Source organism: Synchiropus splendidus, chromosome 18 (assembly GCF_027744825.2).
Source record: "Synchiropus splendidus isolate RoL2022-P1 chromosome 18, RoL_Sspl_1.0, whole genome shotgun sequence".
NCBI lineage: Eukaryota > Metazoa > Chordata > Actinopteri > Syngnathiformes > Callionymidae > Synchiropus > Synchiropus splendidus.
Genome location: NC_071351.1, coordinates 11,238,554 through 11,257,413, shown reverse-complemented (window position 1 = coordinate 11,257,413; position 18,860 = coordinate 11,238,554). Strand labels below are relative to the sequence as shown.

The window sequence follows — 18,860 nt, the reverse complement described above, 5'->3', positions numbered from 1 at the left end:
CTACTGTATGCTTTCACCATGGGAATTGTATTGTGAAAGTCAAGTGCAGCCTCATGGCAGGACGGTCGCTCAAGTCGCCTCCCTCTCAATGAAGGTCTAAAACATCTTGATCCTAAAGGGCCTCTTTGGTGTGTCAACCTGGCTAGCTGGGACGAAGCATGAACAAATCCGACGGTAAAAACATGGATCTTTATTGACTATTTAAACATTCAGCAGGCATATTTTGCACGTCAATTCTGATTCAGAAGTCATATACGACAGTGTTCTTGTTCATCTAAGATGAGGAAACTTAAAAATAAATTTGAACGAGAGATATAAAGTAGCTCAAAGAGGCCTGTAATCTGGACGTTTCAACACTTCCTCGCTGCCTTGTCAGTGGCAGGACACTCAACTGTTTTCATAGCAGATTTTGCTTCATCTTTTCGCGGATCTTGTCACATCAACGAAAGAAAAACACACACACCTAGCTTAGCTTGACCATACAGCAGACAGCAATGCAAAAAAAAATTGCTAGCACATAAATAGACCTATTAAAGGATGGATTTTTTTTCCACACGCTCAAAATAAAGATGAACTGGACTATGCTCCAAATATCAGTAAACACAGCAGATGAGCTATTTTCTCCCCCAACAACTGGTACATTTAGAAAAATGTGCAAACATCCCATCCCACCATCGCTCCCCTCGACAAAGAACCACCACCAAAACAAAAAGTGCATAACTGGAAGAAGACTGAAGGTCAAACAAGGTCAACACTTACGAACTGTGTTACAGGAGGGGTCATCAGATGTCAACATCCGACGGCGTTAGCTTAATAGAAAACATTCCACCTCACGGGCTGCAATATACCACCAGATTGGAAATGAAAACAGATACAAGCATGCAACACTGACATCTCCTGACAACACAACACAAACGCTCATATATTATATTCACAATTAATATATTACATTTCTCTTTTATATACTCAGAAGGACCATAAACGTGGTTTCCCATGTTAGTATCTCACTCGCCTCCTGTTTCACAAGGATCAAGTCTGGATGATTCATCTGTGCTGAAGATTCAGGGGGAAAAAGAAATTGCCTCTCTGCAGTGCAGACGACTAACAACGGTGAAGTACACAACACAAGCGAGTGTTTATCCATCATGTATTTGATAACACCGTGTATGCTTTTATTCAAATCAACCCCCGTTGGTTGAATTATTTATAAGCTTGGACTTAACCCTGCAGCCATTTTTTTTTCCAGCAGTGAGTTTGACCTTTGACCCAGTTTATGAGCAGATGGCTATTTAACGTGTTAACTAGAAGCATATTTAGAGAGATAAATGAAGATAATGAGATAAATAATGTATTTTTTTTAAAGTCCTGTAGTATATTTAAGTTGAAACAGTTGGATTTATTTTTTTTGTTTACTAAAATAACTGGTTTATATTGATATTGGTCTACAGCTGCATCTTACTTGTAAAACTCTCATTAGGATTGTTTATGATAGTTACTTCCCTTACATGTGTTTACTAGTCAAATAGACCCCTGAAAGCTTCAACGTTTCAAAAGAGTGAGCAAGAAACAGGTTTGGAATGTGGCCTGAGTGATGGAACTCTACACAGCACTGAATGTAACCAGGCAAAACCACTGATGTAGCACGTCACCGACCGCGTGGATGGAGGGAACACACACACATGTAAGTCAAACATTGAAGTCCACCGTAAAGTCCAGGAGCCTTGGAGGTCTAGCCCAGGCCCTGGTCCTGACTCTCTGTGTGTCTGCGGCTGGTGCGCTTACGCTGCTGCTGCTGTTGTTTGGGGTTGAGCTGCTCCCAGTACGACTGGCAGTACTGATTTATTAACCGGATCTCAGGCGGGAAAGGTGTGGAGGCCAGCGACTGCGGAGGAGGTCGGACCTGGTGAGACTTGAGCTCCTCGTCCTCGTCCTGGCCGGTGAGAGCCAAGACGATGTCTCTGTCCAGGATGCGCAGAGCCACGCGAGCCACGGTGTGTTTGAAGTTGTTCTCCGTGGCGAGGCAGTGGTAGAGTCCCGAGTCCGACTGGTTCAGGGACTTGAGCAGGATGCCGTGATTGGTCTTCAGGACGCCTCCGCCTCGGTTCAGCTGGGGTCGACACAGAGAGTTGGGGGGGTTGGAGAGAGGACGTCAACATGATGGCCTGTCAACCAGCTCTTCATTCAAGTCAACATCTGATACTCTGAAGCAGGAAGCCTGCCCCCTCCAGGATGGGAGCTGAGTTTAGCTTTTTCAATCTTAATTCTATCATTACTTTTACTGAAGAGTTCTGTACTTGATTTCACCATAAACTAATTCCTTTCCAAGGCTGTCAAACTCATCAAACAAGGGCTTTGTCTTTGACATCAAAACACTGCCAGTATTTGCTTTCCTTCGTTTAATTCGCTTCCTTCTGTTGAACGTTTTTATTCTGTCATAATAGTTGTCGCTTCTTATGGGGACATTCAAAGCGGAAACACTGCCATCTAGTGGCACGAGAGTTTCTCTTGTTGCAAGACCGATTGTTTGTCAATATTAGGTGTGAAAAAAACAAGTTACACCCCCCCTTTTATGTCACTATTCTGAATATATAAAGCCGTGATGCACCATCAGGGCCTCCTCTGCTCACCAGAAGTCATGAGCACATTTGATATGAGCATTTAATAATCATATTCATTTTATAGTATAAGCCGGTGATGTTTTTCTAGGTTACATTCCAATCAGAATTCAGCTAGCTTGTGTTGCCAGGTCATATGGAATCAGTCCGATGCCTTCAGAATGGGCAGTTATGATTTTTTCCAGGCCCAGGTGTGAAATGCACGGTAAGCCATGGATATTAATGACACACTGAGTGCAAAAACATGTCCTTGTTTCAGAATAAATAACGTCAACACTGGAACTCCTCCTCGCTCACTGACAGCTCACATCATTTCCAAGTTTCCTCAGAATTTAGCTTCAGCTCTGAAGACCATTGTGGTGTGGTTGCCAGGAAACATGCCAGGGTCGATAAGCAGAGAGCGAGAAAACCTCTCATATTTATCTGTGCTGCTGCGCTTCAGCAAAAGCACACTTTGTTTCCCAGTAATTGTCGCTCACCACTTTCCTCCGTCCTTCCCTCTGGAAAAGCCACTTGACGGTGGCCTGAGGAGACCGAGGCTGACACTCCAAAAAGGTGCTGCTGCCCTCCACCCCAAACTGCACCGTCTCCCTCAGGCGCTTCTCCACTTCACACAGACAAAACAGTGTCAGTTGCAGGAAGTGAAACCCACTCAACAATGCTACTAAAAAAAGAGACACCTTTGGCGTTAAATCCTCTGCACTGCCTCAAGGGGTCGCCATGTTTCACGTCCTGTCTCCTGCTCCTCCTGCCACAACAAACAAATGAGGCTTAAGCGTCACGTGATGGCTCAGCGACCTGAGTCTGACCTCTTGGTGGAGGGAGTGAAGGCGGAGCAGCTTTCACCATCCCAGGCGCAGTAGGGGTCTCGTGCCAGGCAGCAGTCGGAGCAGGCTCGGCCATACACGCCGCAGCGGTGCAGGGAGACCTGGGTCAGCCCGGCGTCGGACGACACGTACAGCTGTTGCTATGGTGACCAAGAGACAAACTCAGCCCACGATCTTTGGCTTTGACAGACTCATATTTAAGCAACTCACCCTTTTGGAGGAAATCTTCATGGTTTTGACTGGAGCATTGCTCTGTAAAGAAAAACCTCAGCATCAACAACACAAGCTCCATCAGAACCTCGGAGGACACCTACCCGGAACACTTCCACCTCCTCCAGGGTCAGTTCCTCCATGCTGGTGGGGTCTTTGGGCAAAACGATCACTTTCTGAACGGTGCCTCGATCTGTGAGGGAAATAGACTTGTGTGATGTGTTCCATGCAAAAATCCTGAAGGTGAGGACTGGCACTCACCTGTGCCCAGGAAGAGCACCTCGTACCGCCCGTCCACCGCGTCTACCTGGTCCACCACCAGAGCGGTGAAGCGGTAGTCAACTCCCGTCCTGACCACCAGGGGGCGACGGTGGATGGGATACACCGGGTGGTACATGAGGGGATGGGCACGGATGAAATTCACTGCTTCATCCGAGAAGTTCTTGGAGGAGCGCAGCCCCGGAGTGAACGTTCCTCCTGGACACTGGAGAAGAAGGTGAGGATTAGTGAGTTTCGCCCGCTAATTCAGGGTTTGTAACACGCACCGTCCCAGGCCGAGGGTAGGGAATCTTGCCGGTGTACTCGGTCCATTGATAGTTATGTCCGTGCTTGTGGGCGAAGGGCCCGTTGAAGACGTTTCGGATGTCGGCCATGGAGTACACGCAGACAGCAGAGCCCTTGAACACAGAGCTGTCAGAGACAATGTCAGGTCTAAATGTCACTTCTCATCAGGGTGAATGAACACACAAGCACAAAACTGGAAAAAAAATAAATGAAAACATGGATGTTCCAGTGAGGCAAACACATTTCCTAAAGAGGTCACAGGTGTAAAAGATGGACTCTGAGGAGTTACAATGTCAAAATGACCTCTCTTCCCTTAATTCCACTTCAGACTCCATTAAAATGGTGGAATATTTCAGCATAAACCCTCCTCTCTTGAGCATATTAAACCTCAGAAAAGGCCCTACTTCTGACCAAGTTGTGCAGCAGAGGTTCACTGCTGTTGCCATAGCATCTCTGCTCCGCTTTGTGACTTCGGCGAGGCCATGAGGGAAACCTCTTGTGAAAGCCACGCATAGATTTCCCGCACCACGTCACACGAAAACATCTCCAGTGTCCAGCAAAGCGGAGGACCCTCACTACTGCTGCGACAAAGGGAAAGCAGCGCCAAACAAAGACGGGGGGCGTCTTTACAGGGGGCCACAGCCACCCAGGAAATTACTACGGCCACCCATGTGGTCTCTGGTCAGCGGGCGGAACTGGTCACGCCACAATTACTGACTATAAGCATAGAAATAATACCTTTCATCATCAGTGTGTTCCACACATTCAACATACATAATGATGGCTTGTAAAATAGCATGTTATTTTATTCATCATTGGCCATCTATAGTATCACATTTCCTTTGATTCTAAAGCGCTGAAAAACAACACCGATTCGCAAGTTATAAGTTCTTAGATGAAGGTGCATAAGGTGCTTTCTATTAAAAGCTTTCTATTCATTTTTTCAAAAAAAAATTATTTTTTGCTGAAATCACGAAGCTTGTTCATAACAAACCTTTCACTGTTACCCGATTTGTATAGTCAAGTCCTTAACTTGACTGGACTGAAATAACAGTTGAGGCACAATAACACATCACATATTTGAACTGAATTTGCCAAAATGTAAGAAGCTTGTTTGACTCGAGTATGAGTCAGTTCGCAGCCACATGTGATAGGTGCTAATAGACTTGCTTTGCAACGTTTTGCTTTGTTGTCAGGCAGGGAGAGATGCTGACTACTGTAGCGCCTTCCACATGCTAAAGCAAGAGGGAGCATGGGAAAAGGGTCAGAAGAGGAGAGTCTTGAAAGGCTTAGAGCTGAGGCTTTGACTTGAAAGACTACTGTGGTCCGGTTGGATGTTAACTTTGATTCATTGATGAGAGAAAGCAAATAATGTATCGATGCAAATAAGAGATGAATTGTGTCCGAACTTTGGATGGGAAATTCAAGGTTAAAAAAAAACTTGAGGACAGCAACGCAAAAGATTCTGCAGCCAAGAGTTTACTTGTCTGAGCTTATGTGTCCAGATTTAACTTCATTCTGGTACCAAATATTAAAATGTGAGTCATTCTAAAAACCTTCAATAATTAGTCCTTCATCTTTATTAGGACTTAAACAACTGAGAAGCTTGAGAGTGGACTGAGGAGATGCAGAGCAGACTTGAATGCAGAGTATTTTCCGTTGTATTGGTTCCAGTTCCCACAGCGAGTGTAAATTTAGTTCCCTTGCAGACATTCCAGACATCTCCGATCGAGATGTTTTCAGTCTATTTATTGAACAACTTCTTCAAACACAGACACTTCTCTCAACCCCTTTTGTATTCCATTTATTCAACCTTAGAACCATGTTCAATATTTGAGTTGATTCGGGTCTTGGGTTTGTGCAGCGCAGGTATGATTGTGAGGCAGCTGTTGTGATTACTTTGATCCCACACAGATACCAGTAGTTATCGGTGGTGATAACTCTGATGAGTCAGCATTCTTGCCTTTTATACGGCGGAGGAAAGCGCTACAACTGCAGGCCCAATTTAGTGAGCTCTTGATGTTTGTATTCCTCTGAAATGCGAGCGATGTTCTCTCTCTCTCTCTCTCTCTGCACCTCTCTCCATCAGATAAAAGTGAAATGAGGCAAACCTGCTGAAACAGGGCGCTGACAAGTTTTTGTTGTTGGTGAATTTGATGCTGCTGACCTCAAAAAGAAGGCTACATCCTCTGTTCTTCCCGACAGAGGTAAAAAAAAAACAGCACACGTCCTCCTCAAAGATGCTCACCCTGCTGTGGTGAAGAGTGCGTACACCGTTGGGTTTCGCTCATCCTGTGTCGGCTGGATAAAAACATCCCCTGCAAGACAAACGGCACACGAGTCAAAGACCTGGTGCCGCACAATCCATAAGATTATTTCTGGTGCCTCACGTAGTTCGTCGAACCGTGTTTCCACTCCGTCTTCTCCTATCACGGAGCAGATAAGGCGAGCTTTGAGAAACGTCGTCCAGCGGTTCACTAGGGACTTCTGTCCTCCTTCATCATTCTGGACAGGACGGAAATGAGTTCATGTTTCAAGATCTCAGACGTACAACGCAAGATAAGCCGCATTTCTCTTTTTACGTGGCGCTCACCAGACACACTCTTCCCACCCGAGCGAGCACACTCGGGCTGGAGCCGCCGCTGGAGTCTAAACTCTTCTCCCGAAAGAAGAAGTAGAGCTTGTCGTCATTCCTTTCTGCACTGTCAGGGATCTGCTGGATCTGAACAAACACCGGCTCTAGACGATAAACCCAGATAAGCAGGCGGAGGATTCAGGCAAGTGGTTGTCAAATAAAAGGCAGGCAGGCAAAACCTGCAATCAGCAAGTTCTCGCGGCTCACGCCCACACTAACTCACCGTTGAGCCACCTGGAGTCGTACTGCTCCGTCCTGATGGCCGTGCGGCCCCCCATCGTCCTGAACACGGCGGCGTCTGTGCTCATGAAGTCGATGTGCACCCCGGCGTACAAGTTACCGTCTTGTAAAACAAACAGTTATTAGGACTCAAACTTGAACGTTTTCCAGACCAAGAAGTCCAAGAGGGAGCAGAAGTTGTAACTGAGCTGCATTAACAACACTACTTTTCAAATATAATTCAATATCTTTTTTAGATTTTGAAATACTATTGATCGCAATGAGCTCATTTGAACAGTCGGTGGCAGTAGCATGACAGAAATGGCTTGCATTAGGCTCGAAAAAGAATTGACAATGCATCGTGAACAAGTTTAAAGCTGAAGCAATGTTGGAGACTTAGCACACTGCTCGTACCCCAGTGGTCTAGCAATCCAAGCAACTTCACCCCATCTCTCAAGCGGCATGAAAAGCAGGTCAATCTGCTGAAAAGTGGAAAGCTAACATGGCGGTTCGCAAAGCCCTTTATTTAGGTAAATTAGAAGCAAAAAAATATTTGGATTCTGAACATCTGTTTTTCATGCAGTAAATATTGCCTGAAACATGCTGCTACCCTTATGCTCCAGATGCATCGCACCCCCTGCTCCCATATTGTTTTGTGGCTCAACATCACAGCTGCTCTACACTGACCCTCGCTTTGATCAAAACCCTCAAAATGAGGATGTGTCTGGCGAACAGTGGGCATCTAGTCACCCAGATTAAACTAGTTTGGTCGTATTATCTATGTGAAGATTTCATTAAAGTCTGTTGATCTGTGTTTGAGTTACTTTGCGAACAGACACATGAGAAGTAAACTATAAGTTCCACCGACTATGTAGGGAAGCAAAGAAGACTGAAGAGTTTTCACACTCTGAAGTGATACATGAGGCTTATCTTACTGATAAGAACAGCAGTGCTCTCCTGCTTGGGATCGTAGGAACACTTTCCTTTCCCTGAGTCCACATACCCGGGGACCAGCCTGAACAGGTAATCCTGCAGAGACAGATTAGAGAAGAGACAGTAAAAATAGATATCAATCCAGCCACTCGGGACCAAAGCGGCGGCGGCGGCGGCAAAAAAAAAAAAAAAATCATAAACAAATCAGTGTCCTACTTTGGCTACTGAAATATTTAACAGGAAGGGACTTGCAGACGACCAGCAGAGGGATGTTTCGGTTCAGTAAAACCCACTGTGGGATCTGTGCTCACCTCTGCCCTCCAGCCCCGGTTGATGAATGTGCAGATGGGTTGGTATGCCCCGGTCCCACAGGTGTAAAGGTGGGTGCGGTTCCACGGCTCGATCAGACGTACGAAGTTGGCACATTCACCCTGGACAGCGGGAACGTCAGAGGGATGGAATTCAAACACCAATAAAGGGATTGTCGGGACGTGAAAGAGAAGGACGTCAGCGCATGATCCCACCTGCTTTCCCTTTCCTGTCATCTGACATTCTCCCTTTCGCTTGGCTGACGCCGGCCAATGGATCTGCAATGTGGAAGCCAAGAATGCTGGATAAGTACGACACACAGTCCAAACACGGAGAGCAACTTTAAAAATATAACTAGGAACTGCTAAAGATTTTATTTAATTTTTTCTGATACTTCCAGATGAATCTGTGCTGGAAAACATCCTGCTGAACGGCAAAACTAGATTTCATTTTGAATAAAGAAGGCCGATCCGTGTGAGTTTGACAGGTGAGCCATATCAAATCCCATTAAAACACAGTGGAAAAACACCATACTCACTATCAAAGGCTCCTTGTTGACATTGTGCATGTCCAGAGCCACCAGGTACTCCCTGCTCCCCAGATACAGCCGGCCCTGATCCTGATCCATGTGCAGGATTCTGTAGTCGCTGGTGTTGAAGGAGAAGCTGAAGGGCCGCGCTGCCCGAGTATCCATCAGCTCTGAGAGGGAAGTGGACACTCATTGTTACAACTTTGAAAAAGCAGACGCCATTATTTTGAGATGATCTGAGACCCTAATGTGTCTCTCTTTCTGGACTGCCTTCAGTTTTGGGTTTACAGCGAGACACTGATCTCAGTCCTGAATGATCTCTTTTTTAACCTGCTCCAAATGAATGTCTACGTCTCCACCATGTTTCACTCGCAGCTTGGATGAACTTGTGTTCCCGCTAAGCAGCATTTTTTCACTTGGACTCTGGAAAATGTGTGTCACTGCTTAAATATAACTCAACTCGCAGCATTTAAGAATCATATTTGCTTTTAAGACGTGAATATTTCATACGTCCTGACTGTCGAAATGAGTCAGAGGCGCAGCGTGGCCCACGGAGTTGGACTCCCCGAGGAAAGATGGTCAGTGGAACTGGGAGCTAATTCTTCGGATCAGGATTGTGTTCAGCAGAGCAGAACCTGTTAAGACTTGCTGCGTAGAATTTTTTTTTTCCCTTTTTGCCTCCGCTGAAAGCTTTGATTGAACAATTTTCATTCGCCACATGACAAATGGGCTCGGCGCTGAACTCCATTCTTCCACAGCATTATGAAAACATAAAGAGGACCGACTGTGACCTTACACACACACACGTTCGTATCTCTATCTTTGTGGGGACCTCTCATTGCCGCAGTGCTTTCCCAGCCTCTCACCCTAAACCAAACCATCCGAAACAAATGGCTAACCTTAACCAGCACTCTGAACCAAACTGAAAACCAGTTATGATGACCTAGCTGTTTTGAAGTTTTTTAACTGGCCCCACAAAGCAGACTGTCACTACAAGTAGGTGTGTTTCCAAGAATTATGCCCCGCAAGGACAGCTACACAAGCACACACACATACGTCCGCTTGCCAAGAATAAAAGAAACCGCATCAAGTTTTACCTTGAAACAACTTTCTCACTTCGCCATAGTTTTCACTCAATACACTGTTGTGTTGCACAAAAAGCTGTTTATGTCGTGGACTCATCATATGCTTGAAGGACGCTGTCAGACTCCCACCCTCCCCGTCCCCCAGCTCATTTCCAATCCCTTTCGTAGCAACATAAATCCTCTCTAGCAACAGATACAGGAAAGCCTCTAACAAAACACACTTTTTTTAAACTATCTTGATGTTAAAGTTCATCAAAACGTTTCATCATTCACTGGTCACTGAGGCGATGTGAACCTTTCTAGAATATTTCTTCCTTATTTGTTCACAAAAACATAAATTCCATTTTATTATTTAACATTACAACTACCAGATAGTCTTGACTTTCTAGCAACTCTGAAGCAGAATATCATTTTTTCCACTTTAATTTCCATCTCACAGTGGGTTCGCTTTCCCTGGTCTTACCAGCATTGTTCCTCATTGTGGAGCCGCTAAGGTACAGATGTGTCTCTATAGCAACGTATACCTCATACAGTGTTTGATGTGAGCCATTAATATGTATAAAAACCGCACTGCTTGTGCTTGACAAAGCACATAAATACAAGTGTATTACCTCATCTAGGGACCTGTATGGGAGACTGGGATGAAACACAAGTGCAAAAATCCAAATTCGCTGATGTTTTTCATATTTTATTTTATTATTATTTTTATTTTCTTTTTCTCATTACCCAAGACCGACGCCATAGGAGGTCCTTTCGTCCTGTGACAATAAAAACATACAATTCATCCATGACAAAATTACAATGAAGGATTCTTTGGCACATTTTTCTGTTCTTGAACTGCATTTTCGAGCACATAGTTTTTCTAAGCTCATTTGTATTGCTTTTTTGCACTTTATAATATTATTTCTTTTTAATTTATTGTTATATGTTGTGTACAGAGCATGTTATGAACACTATTTCCCTTGGGATTAATAAAGTTTTCTGATTCTGCTTTATGCAAACACAACTGAGGCATCCGAAGACTGACCGGGCACTTTTGTACAGTCCGTTTTGAGAGCAAACAAGACTTTATGAGGCAGATTAGAAGCTGAAAATCTTTATCCTGAGGTAAGCATTCTTCAACAGCAAACCCAAATCAGCATTGTATTCGGGCTCCCGCATGTTTGAAGCAAATTATACCCTGTCTTTTGTTCCAAGCTGTCATCAAAATAAACACACATTAGCTTTAGCACCTGAGAACAATCCCCCTACTGTGTCACCACGGCCACACTCATGTTCAAATATATCAGGATTTTACAACAAGTAAGGGCAGCGCTGTCACTGCAATCTGATACAGCTATGGCCTCCTTGTTACACAGACCTGAATCACTTCCTATATGATATGCAACATTGTCATGTCAAGCACAAGGCTTTAGGAGTCCTCCTGGTGGGGATTTACAACATAGAATGGGTTACTTTTTGTCTTAATAATAACAAACCACAACAGTTTAATGATAAACCAAAGTCAGGTGTTCCTGAGCCAGAGTGGGGCGTGACACCTCAAACCACGAGTCCAAGATCCTCACCCCAAATTTGATGCCTCTGGAAAACCTCCACTGACATTTTGGCTGTGGTTGCTGTGATCGAACTTTCAAGTCACGATCGCGATGACGTAACCCGCTTTTAGAGTCAGTAGTCATACGCTAATGTGTACCTTTCATACACACCATGCCAACATGGGATTTCTGTCGGGGCTCTTATCACATTCGTACGCTAATTTTCCAGTCTTTCGCAAGACAAAAATGACAAAAGAAGAATTTCCCGTGGGGAGGGTTTGACCTTTCAGACTGACCCTACCCTGGTTCTGGTAGTATCTCCAGGGGCGTAGCATGGGGTCGGAGGGGTGGAACTGTTCACACGGCGGGATTAATTGGGCATTGAGCAGGTAGTGAAAAAAAGCCGTGTGAACTGTGTGGAGGAGGACTGAGGCACCAGAGCTGTGAAATGCGGACACCATGGAATATTAATTATGATCATGACAAGATCAACTCAGCCTCACGATTTGCCAGTGTGTATCCATAACTGAAGGTTGACATCTGTGACAACAGGTTGTACACGGGTCAGGCATCCCACAGACCGCCGGCTTACGCGCTGACAAATGTTCCTCAGAGAGCCTCAGAAGCCGGCTTACAGGGATTCAACAGGAAGCCCCAGCTTTTTTTACATCAAAGTGTCTGCCATCTTCCTTTTTGAGGTCAACGTTCACAGGATGCGGCCAAGGTGCCACAAAAACAAGCAGCTCACTCGGACGTCCGGTCATGACAGAGTCGGGCCTGGGTCCGGTTCTGTGAGTGAGAAGTAAACACCGGATAACAGGAATCTGGCCGAGCTGTAGTGGATTCACTGATGGGTCTAAATGTAGAAGCGCCACACCCCAATACATGTCTCCATTCTCCAAAAATAGCAGACAATGTACCGCCATCATCCGGTAAACATGCAGCAAACACTTACCCCATGACGGCACTGGCGGGGAAACACTGGGAAGGACAAGTTATTCAAGAATGGGGCTCGAAATATCACGTTGCAGTTGGCTGTAATGACCCCGATAGTTCAGTCACAGGCCGACAACATGATGAGGGCAGCCACGCTACAGTTACAAGGCACATTTTGCTCTCGAACAATGCTGACTCACTCTTTGAAATATAGATATCTGACTAGTGACAGACCTGATTTAAAAAAACGACGCCTCTATTCTGCCGGTCCATTTGCTCAGAGGAGTCACATGAGCTCCGGCCACCACAAAAAAAAAAAAAAAATCCTCCTCCACAGGCGCCTCGAGGAACAAAGAGGCTCGCTGTCATAAACAATGAACAATAAATCCTTCGAGTGGCATAAAGAAATGGAGACAACCCACTTTTTTTGTTCAGCAGTTGAACAAAGGGCATTTTTATTACCTTAAAACACCAATACCCAAAATCATCTGCCACAGCCAGCAACAAGATTAACCTCCAACTCCTGCAATTAGTCAGATTATGAGTTTGTGCGCCAAAAACATGTCGGTATGTATAAGCTGTTTACCAAGAGGGAATTAGTGAGAAAGGTCAAATGAAAACGCAAGCGAAGCGACGCCAAACACAGCGGCCGTGAACAGCTGGTTTCAGTCTCCTCTGGAACCAAAATAGAACCATCCAAATGCAAGTTATTGATCTTGATATTGGCCTTGTTTTAATTCGGTTCAGATGGTTGGTTTCAGCCTGGAATGCTGTTCGTGAGCATTTGTTAATCCCACTTTAGGCATGGATGAGCAACTCATTCAACATCGCAGGAAACTCACAGCCATCACTGAGAGTCAAACCTGTGTCCTGAGTTAGCCAACATCGCGCACACACTTGCTTTTCTCCAGGAATAAACCATTCATAAACAAGCTTCAATGCAAATGTTTACCATGAGAATTTGAAGAAAATATATTATTGTTGATGTGAATTGATTTGACCACTCTGGGCTTGTTTCATTCCACTTTGGTTTTTACTACTGTTGAAGTGTTTTTGAGTGCAGGGTTGCCGGGCTCAGTCAGGCGTGGACACAGTCCAATTCCACTCTTCTTCAACATCATTTCAGCATAAAGCCTCTCCGTGGGTCAGCACCAGATAAGATCAAGATGGAGCATTACGCGCATTTAAAGCTCATGTAAAATGTTCCTCAGGACCAGATTTGGCCCCCAGATCCTTGAGTTTTTTGCGCAGTTGTTGTATCATCATAATCCGCATTTGTGTCCCCTATTAAAAAGGTTTGTATCCAACATCAAACTTCACTGACAGGATCACGGACCAGAAATGTACAAGCACATTCCTCTCCACCTCAGATCAGATGTTGTTACAATCTTACCCATGTAGCAAACATATTACAGTGTCTCCTTTCCACAGCAGCTACCTACCTTACAAGAGCTGCGGTTTGGCAGCCAAAAAAGGGGAACTACACAATGAGCGTCAGGTTGTCATGATGCAGATGATTGTCGAAGACTCACTGTCGCATTTTTTGACACTTCTACTTGAAAATACAATGAATAGTCAGGGCGAGATGCAGGGGACACACTGGACAGCACCCAGATAAGTCATGCAGGAACCAGTGACAATGGGATGAACCGACACACAACACATTACAGGGAGCAATTCGTATTCAATAGCAGCAAAAACTTGACTCAGTGCAGTTTACAACGCTCTTGTCTTGACTCACACCCACATGAAAGCGCTCAAGAATGATCCCCACATTGAATACTTGCGTGTGACATGTGTGAAGTCATGGCAGAGCCGCAGAAATAACAGTTATCACCCTCAGCATTGTCCCCATCAAAGAGTGGCTGGCAGATGCTTGTAACATGAATCTGCGTTAATGAGGAGAGGAGCGGGCTTCGTGGGAAAAACCCAAATGTCAACGAAAGAATTTCAACCACAAATCCTACCCCATCTTGGATGAACACCTGAGGGCAAGAGTTACGGCGCTAAAATATCATTTCCAGCCCCGGATCATATTTCAGCTGTTTCCTACTTGTGTCATCTTGTCAGGTATCCAAAACAAAGACCAAATGACAGGTCAGGATGCTGTGCGTGTGAGTTTTTGGGTGTGGAGTCAAAGTTTCTGGAAGGGGCACAACCGGAACCAAACCACACGTAATATCCACCTTTTGTTTCCAGTGTTTGACATGAGACAGGAAACAACCTCTTCGCATACGTACAGAGGGGAAGCGGCTTGGGAGAACGTACACAATACAAGCTCTCTATAAAGTTTTCAGTATGACTGAGCTCACCTTTGAATGAGAGGCGGACCCTCGGCGCAGACTGCAGCAGGCCTGAGCCTTGGTAAACACACAAGGCCAAAAGCAAGAGGTGGACTCCAGGTGTTGTCATGGCAACAGTCATGCAGGTAGCCCACAGAGATCTAAATCTGTACAAAAAAAAAAACTATTATTAAAGAGCGCCCCATGAGAAATGGCAAGACGGGAACAGAAGGCTGGACATGAAGGAGACGTCTTCCTCGATTCTCTCGTTCCTTAGATCACAAGTTTGCCCCGCACGCTTCCAAGGAGAAAGGTATAGTTAGCACCCGAAATCTCCACCTGCACTGGAAAATTTGACAGGTCTATTATTTATTTAAAAGTAGCGAGGCATGTGTGGAGACTGTATAATCCTATCTGCAGACAGACTGGGGTGGAAAATGGCCTACTGTACATGAGAAAGCTGGAATTTAACCAAGTGCTTTTCACAGAGGAGAGAATCCCACTGATGCCCATCGCCGATTGTCATTCAGCGGAGCACGTCCGCGCAGAAGTTTGACGAGTGAAGTACATGACAGTTCAAAGAAGCGGCCCGTCGTCCCTGGAACCATCCCTGACAGTCTGAAGGTGTTGAAATGAAGCCTAACTGTTCGACTTTAACTCAGGCATTCATTATGCATCTGCACTTTGCTGGAGAGGATCCCATATGAATTATGAATACTAAAAGCTGAGTCCCTAACATCCATTAAATAGTTCCCTGAAGGTGTGCTTGGTGCGGGCTATAAGCTGTCCCACAGGCGCCGCTGCCTCTCAAGACGGGGCCCCCAGAGGAGCCTGCTACATGTGCTGCTGGAGCCAGAGCTTTTAGGGGGAAAAAAAAGCACTTGCCTTACAACCAAATTCAAGCCACCTGAAGTGCCCAGGAAAGATCACACTGCTAGAATGTTCAACATTTGGAAATTAGAAAAAAAGAAAAGCAAGCCTGGGCCCTGATCAACAGGAACAATGAATGTCCTCGAGAATAAAAGCAGGATTGACATAAATGCTTTGTGTACAGCACCACATTTTTGTGAAATTATGTATTCACAAAAATAACATTCTTCTGAAATATTTCTCTATGAGGACCTAAGTTGGCAGAACCGAATGGCTCTTAGCAAAGATTGGATTTAAACAAACTAAATACTGAAGATTGAAACAAACTAAATATTGGAGATTTAAACAAACTAAATATTGTTGCCCCAAACAGTTCCAGAGCAACCAGTAGTCCTGAAAATATACATCTTTTACCTCTCTTAACTCTGTATTTGTTAGTTGGGACTGAGTTAAATTCAGTTAATACACCTTATATATTCCTTTTACTAGGCTGAACTTTATTAATGCTAGCAATAATATTTTTTTAGAGTAAATACATTGTGCTTTATAATTCCTTGCATCTGTCCAATCCCCTGATTCTCCATAAATAAGAATGAAATCACCAATTTAGAATACAAATATGACGATTATGTTTAAACAACGGTTACCAAAATAAATACAATAATAAAAAGACGCCATTTTTGTTTATTTACTCGAACTGCTTTTGAGAAAAGAACGCAAGAATAGCACAATCAGCCGTTATAAACGGTAAAAATATAAGGCAACACATCTATTAATAATGACGATAGAAACACGAAAACTACTCAATCAATAACGGTAAAATAAGTGTATGTTAGAGACAAATAACGGTTTCAATCACATTAGGTTTGAGGAGAACGCAGGTGTGTTGCCAAATAAACTCAAAGATCGCTGTCTTTTTAATACACAGTTGAACGACTGACGCCCACTGGCTCAACTGAAGCATCTCGTGTCGTCATATAAACATCTTTTCTTCACATAAACGCAGGTGAGACGTTGGAAGTGTGGAACCAGGTGAACACAAACGTTTCATGGAATCAGTGGGGCAGTTTGAATAACACAGTGTCAAACAGAGAACGGTATTTATGAGGTATAATCACTCCTATTTTATTGGTTTGTCTCCACAATATGAACTAATTTCTGTGGCGGAGGGAGTGTGGTGTGTACTGTACCTGTCAACTCCACAGCCCAGAACTGCGTCCTTCAGCCATTAAACCCTCCGGGCGACACCGCAGAGGAACCCAACACCAGTTAAAAGTTAACCCCCGCCCGGGTCAAGTTCCCTACCTTGGATTTGGGGACTTTTCCCGGCACCGGTTCGGGCTGTGAGATACAGGAACTGGCCGGATGTTAGCGCGGCATTCCCCCGTGTTCCAAGCCCCTCAGTCGGACTGTGGTGAAATCTCCCTCCGCGCTGCTCCCGACTGTTGGATAAATCCACTCCAGAACAAAAAGTCGATCAGTTCTCCCCGCTGGTCCGTGAACGCCTCCTTTTTGCTGAAAAGTTTAGGCGTGAATAAGCGCCTCCATCAGCAGATGTGTGAGTCCGCGGGAGTCTGTGTGTGTGTGACTGAGTGAAGGGAGCAGGAACAGGTGAGAGTCCTCCCCGCCGTCCTCTCCTTCTGCTCGGCCCACAGCAGCCGTGGACCGAACCTCCTGCTGCACCATATGGGGACGATTAACCCTGTCAACGCTGCAACTGAAACCCCAGGCTGCCAAAAAAAACCCCACTAATACTGACGATCAAGTCTGTCGTTTTAGGTATATTATTAATTTTACTCGGGCATTCTTTTAGGTTACGCACTTGCGTTTATTTTACTGAAAGCTGTTAAAACTGACTTCCCGTGAATGCACCACAATCCTGAAAACAAAAGAAATTCTCACTCATTGTGTGACTCCTTAAAATTGAATTCTTTGGTGCCATCTGGCCCAAATTACTCCGCATCCCGTCTCTTATAAACTATTCCGGAGCTCGCTCTGGTTTAGCTGTTTTTAGGAGCTCATATTTATTTCAGTCACGCTCGACCTCCAGTTCTTCTTCGTCGGAGACAACTGGAGTGTGAGTCCGCACCCTGAGGTGGAGAATCCCTCCATCACTGTTTGGTTCTCCACTGCAACCTTCAAGGACCTGGACGCACATTATTTGTGAAAACACAAATACATTTCAAGCATTTCAAACTTTAGACAGCATAAGTTAAATACCTTTTTAATCATAACCATGTTTTTTTTTTAAATAGGTGGTGTTACTAAAACATTAAAAACCAATTCACATCACCAGATTTTTTTTCTGTTGGTATTTTTAGAAATAATGATGTGAATGACAAGATTCAAATGACACCAGGGGGCAGTGGTGCTCCAGAACTTGCTCGATCAGCACACACAGTCAATGAAGAAGAAGAAGAGCTGCATCTCTCAGGGAGTGACAATGTTTTCAAAAGGTGGATCTGGATGGTGAATCGAAACACCACCAAATTTTAGTCATTGGAAGTGAACGGATGTTCCTTGGCCCATGAGCAACATTCTCTGAAAATTTAAAGTTTGTTTTTGTGTCAGTTTGCTAAGACAAGGACACGGCAGATTGTTATTGACTTGGCAAGTGCAATTCCTGTCACCTAATGTCTCATTTTACTGGAATTTTGGTACAAATGACGCTTTGGTTGCAAGAGACCGTCTCAGTTCGCACAACCAAAGATGAACAGAAGTAACAGCTAGACGTAGTGGCAGATTCATAAACGTTTGTTGTTGACCCAGGTGCAAAACAAGTGACCTGGGGGCTGCTCAGAGGCTCCTACTGATGTCACTTAAAAGAAGCTCAACAAATGGATTATTTGCTTTAATTATGGCTGACTAGAAATGCTCTTAAAGCGCCCAGAAAATCTCAATGAACCCACAGGGCCACCATTAAGGAGAAGCCGGGTCTTAGTTAGGACAATGTTACCATCACTTTTCAGGCCAGCTTGAAAGCCAAGTCAGCCGAAAAAGATTCCAAAGATTCCTGTGTGACTGGCCCTGGCGCTTATGACAACGGTGACAAAAGTCGCGGGAGGGTGGGGCCGGGGGTAGGGGGCTGAATGTAAAGAGTTCTGTTAACAGGGGTTTCTAATGGAAGCTGTGTGTAAAGAGACTCTCATAATGAAGCTCTGGCTGCAGCGGAAACATAAAGGCAGAGAGGGCGATGTGGTGACCCCACAAGACTGTAAAAATCAAGCAAACACAGGAACAATACGGTGCCAGGGTGTGAAGGATTAAAGAGGACATTTTAGGACGGCTCCATCCTCAGAGTTGCATCATTC

At 44.7% G+C, this 18,860-nt stretch overlaps 1 protein-coding gene across 4 annotated transcripts; it reads right to left on the bottom strand.

Moving 5' to 3' along the window:
* Positions 1 to 174: 174 nt before the first annotated feature.
* On the bottom strand, positions 175 to 17,498 carry sema3ga (sema domain, immunoglobulin domain (Ig), short basic domain, secreted, (semaphorin) 3Ga). 4 transcript variants are annotated; one of them, XM_053848320.1, is made up of 18 exons: positions 16,855 to 17,488; positions 14,710 to 14,846; positions 8,851 to 9,011; positions 8,528 to 8,605; positions 8,315 to 8,434; positions 8,006 to 8,099; positions 7,075 to 7,194; positions 6,810 to 6,955; positions 6,607 to 6,721; positions 6,465 to 6,534; positions 4,198 to 4,342; positions 3,914 to 4,136; positions 3,757 to 3,845; positions 3,653 to 3,694; positions 3,425 to 3,582; positions 3,296 to 3,363; positions 3,095 to 3,222; positions 175 to 2,107 (listed from the first exon to the last, which is right to left on the bottom strand). In XM_053848320.1, exons 2-18 carry the CDS (start codon positions 14,819 to 14,821, stop codon positions 1,730 to 1,732), a joined length of 2,247 nt encoding a protein of 748 aa, XP_053704295.1. In that variant the 5' UTR covers positions 14,822 to 14,846; positions 16,855 to 17,488; the 3' UTR covers positions 175 to 1,729. The 4 variants fall into 4 exon arrangements, with proteins under 4 accessions (XP_053704295.1, XP_053704296.1, XP_053704293.1 ...); XM_053848321.1 differs by having other exon boundaries at positions 8,528 to 8,590; positions 16,855 to 17,483; XM_053848318.1 differs by having other exon boundaries at positions 6,465 to 6,721; positions 16,855 to 17,498.
* Between the last annotated feature and the right edge of the window lie 1,362 nt (positions 17,499 to 18,860).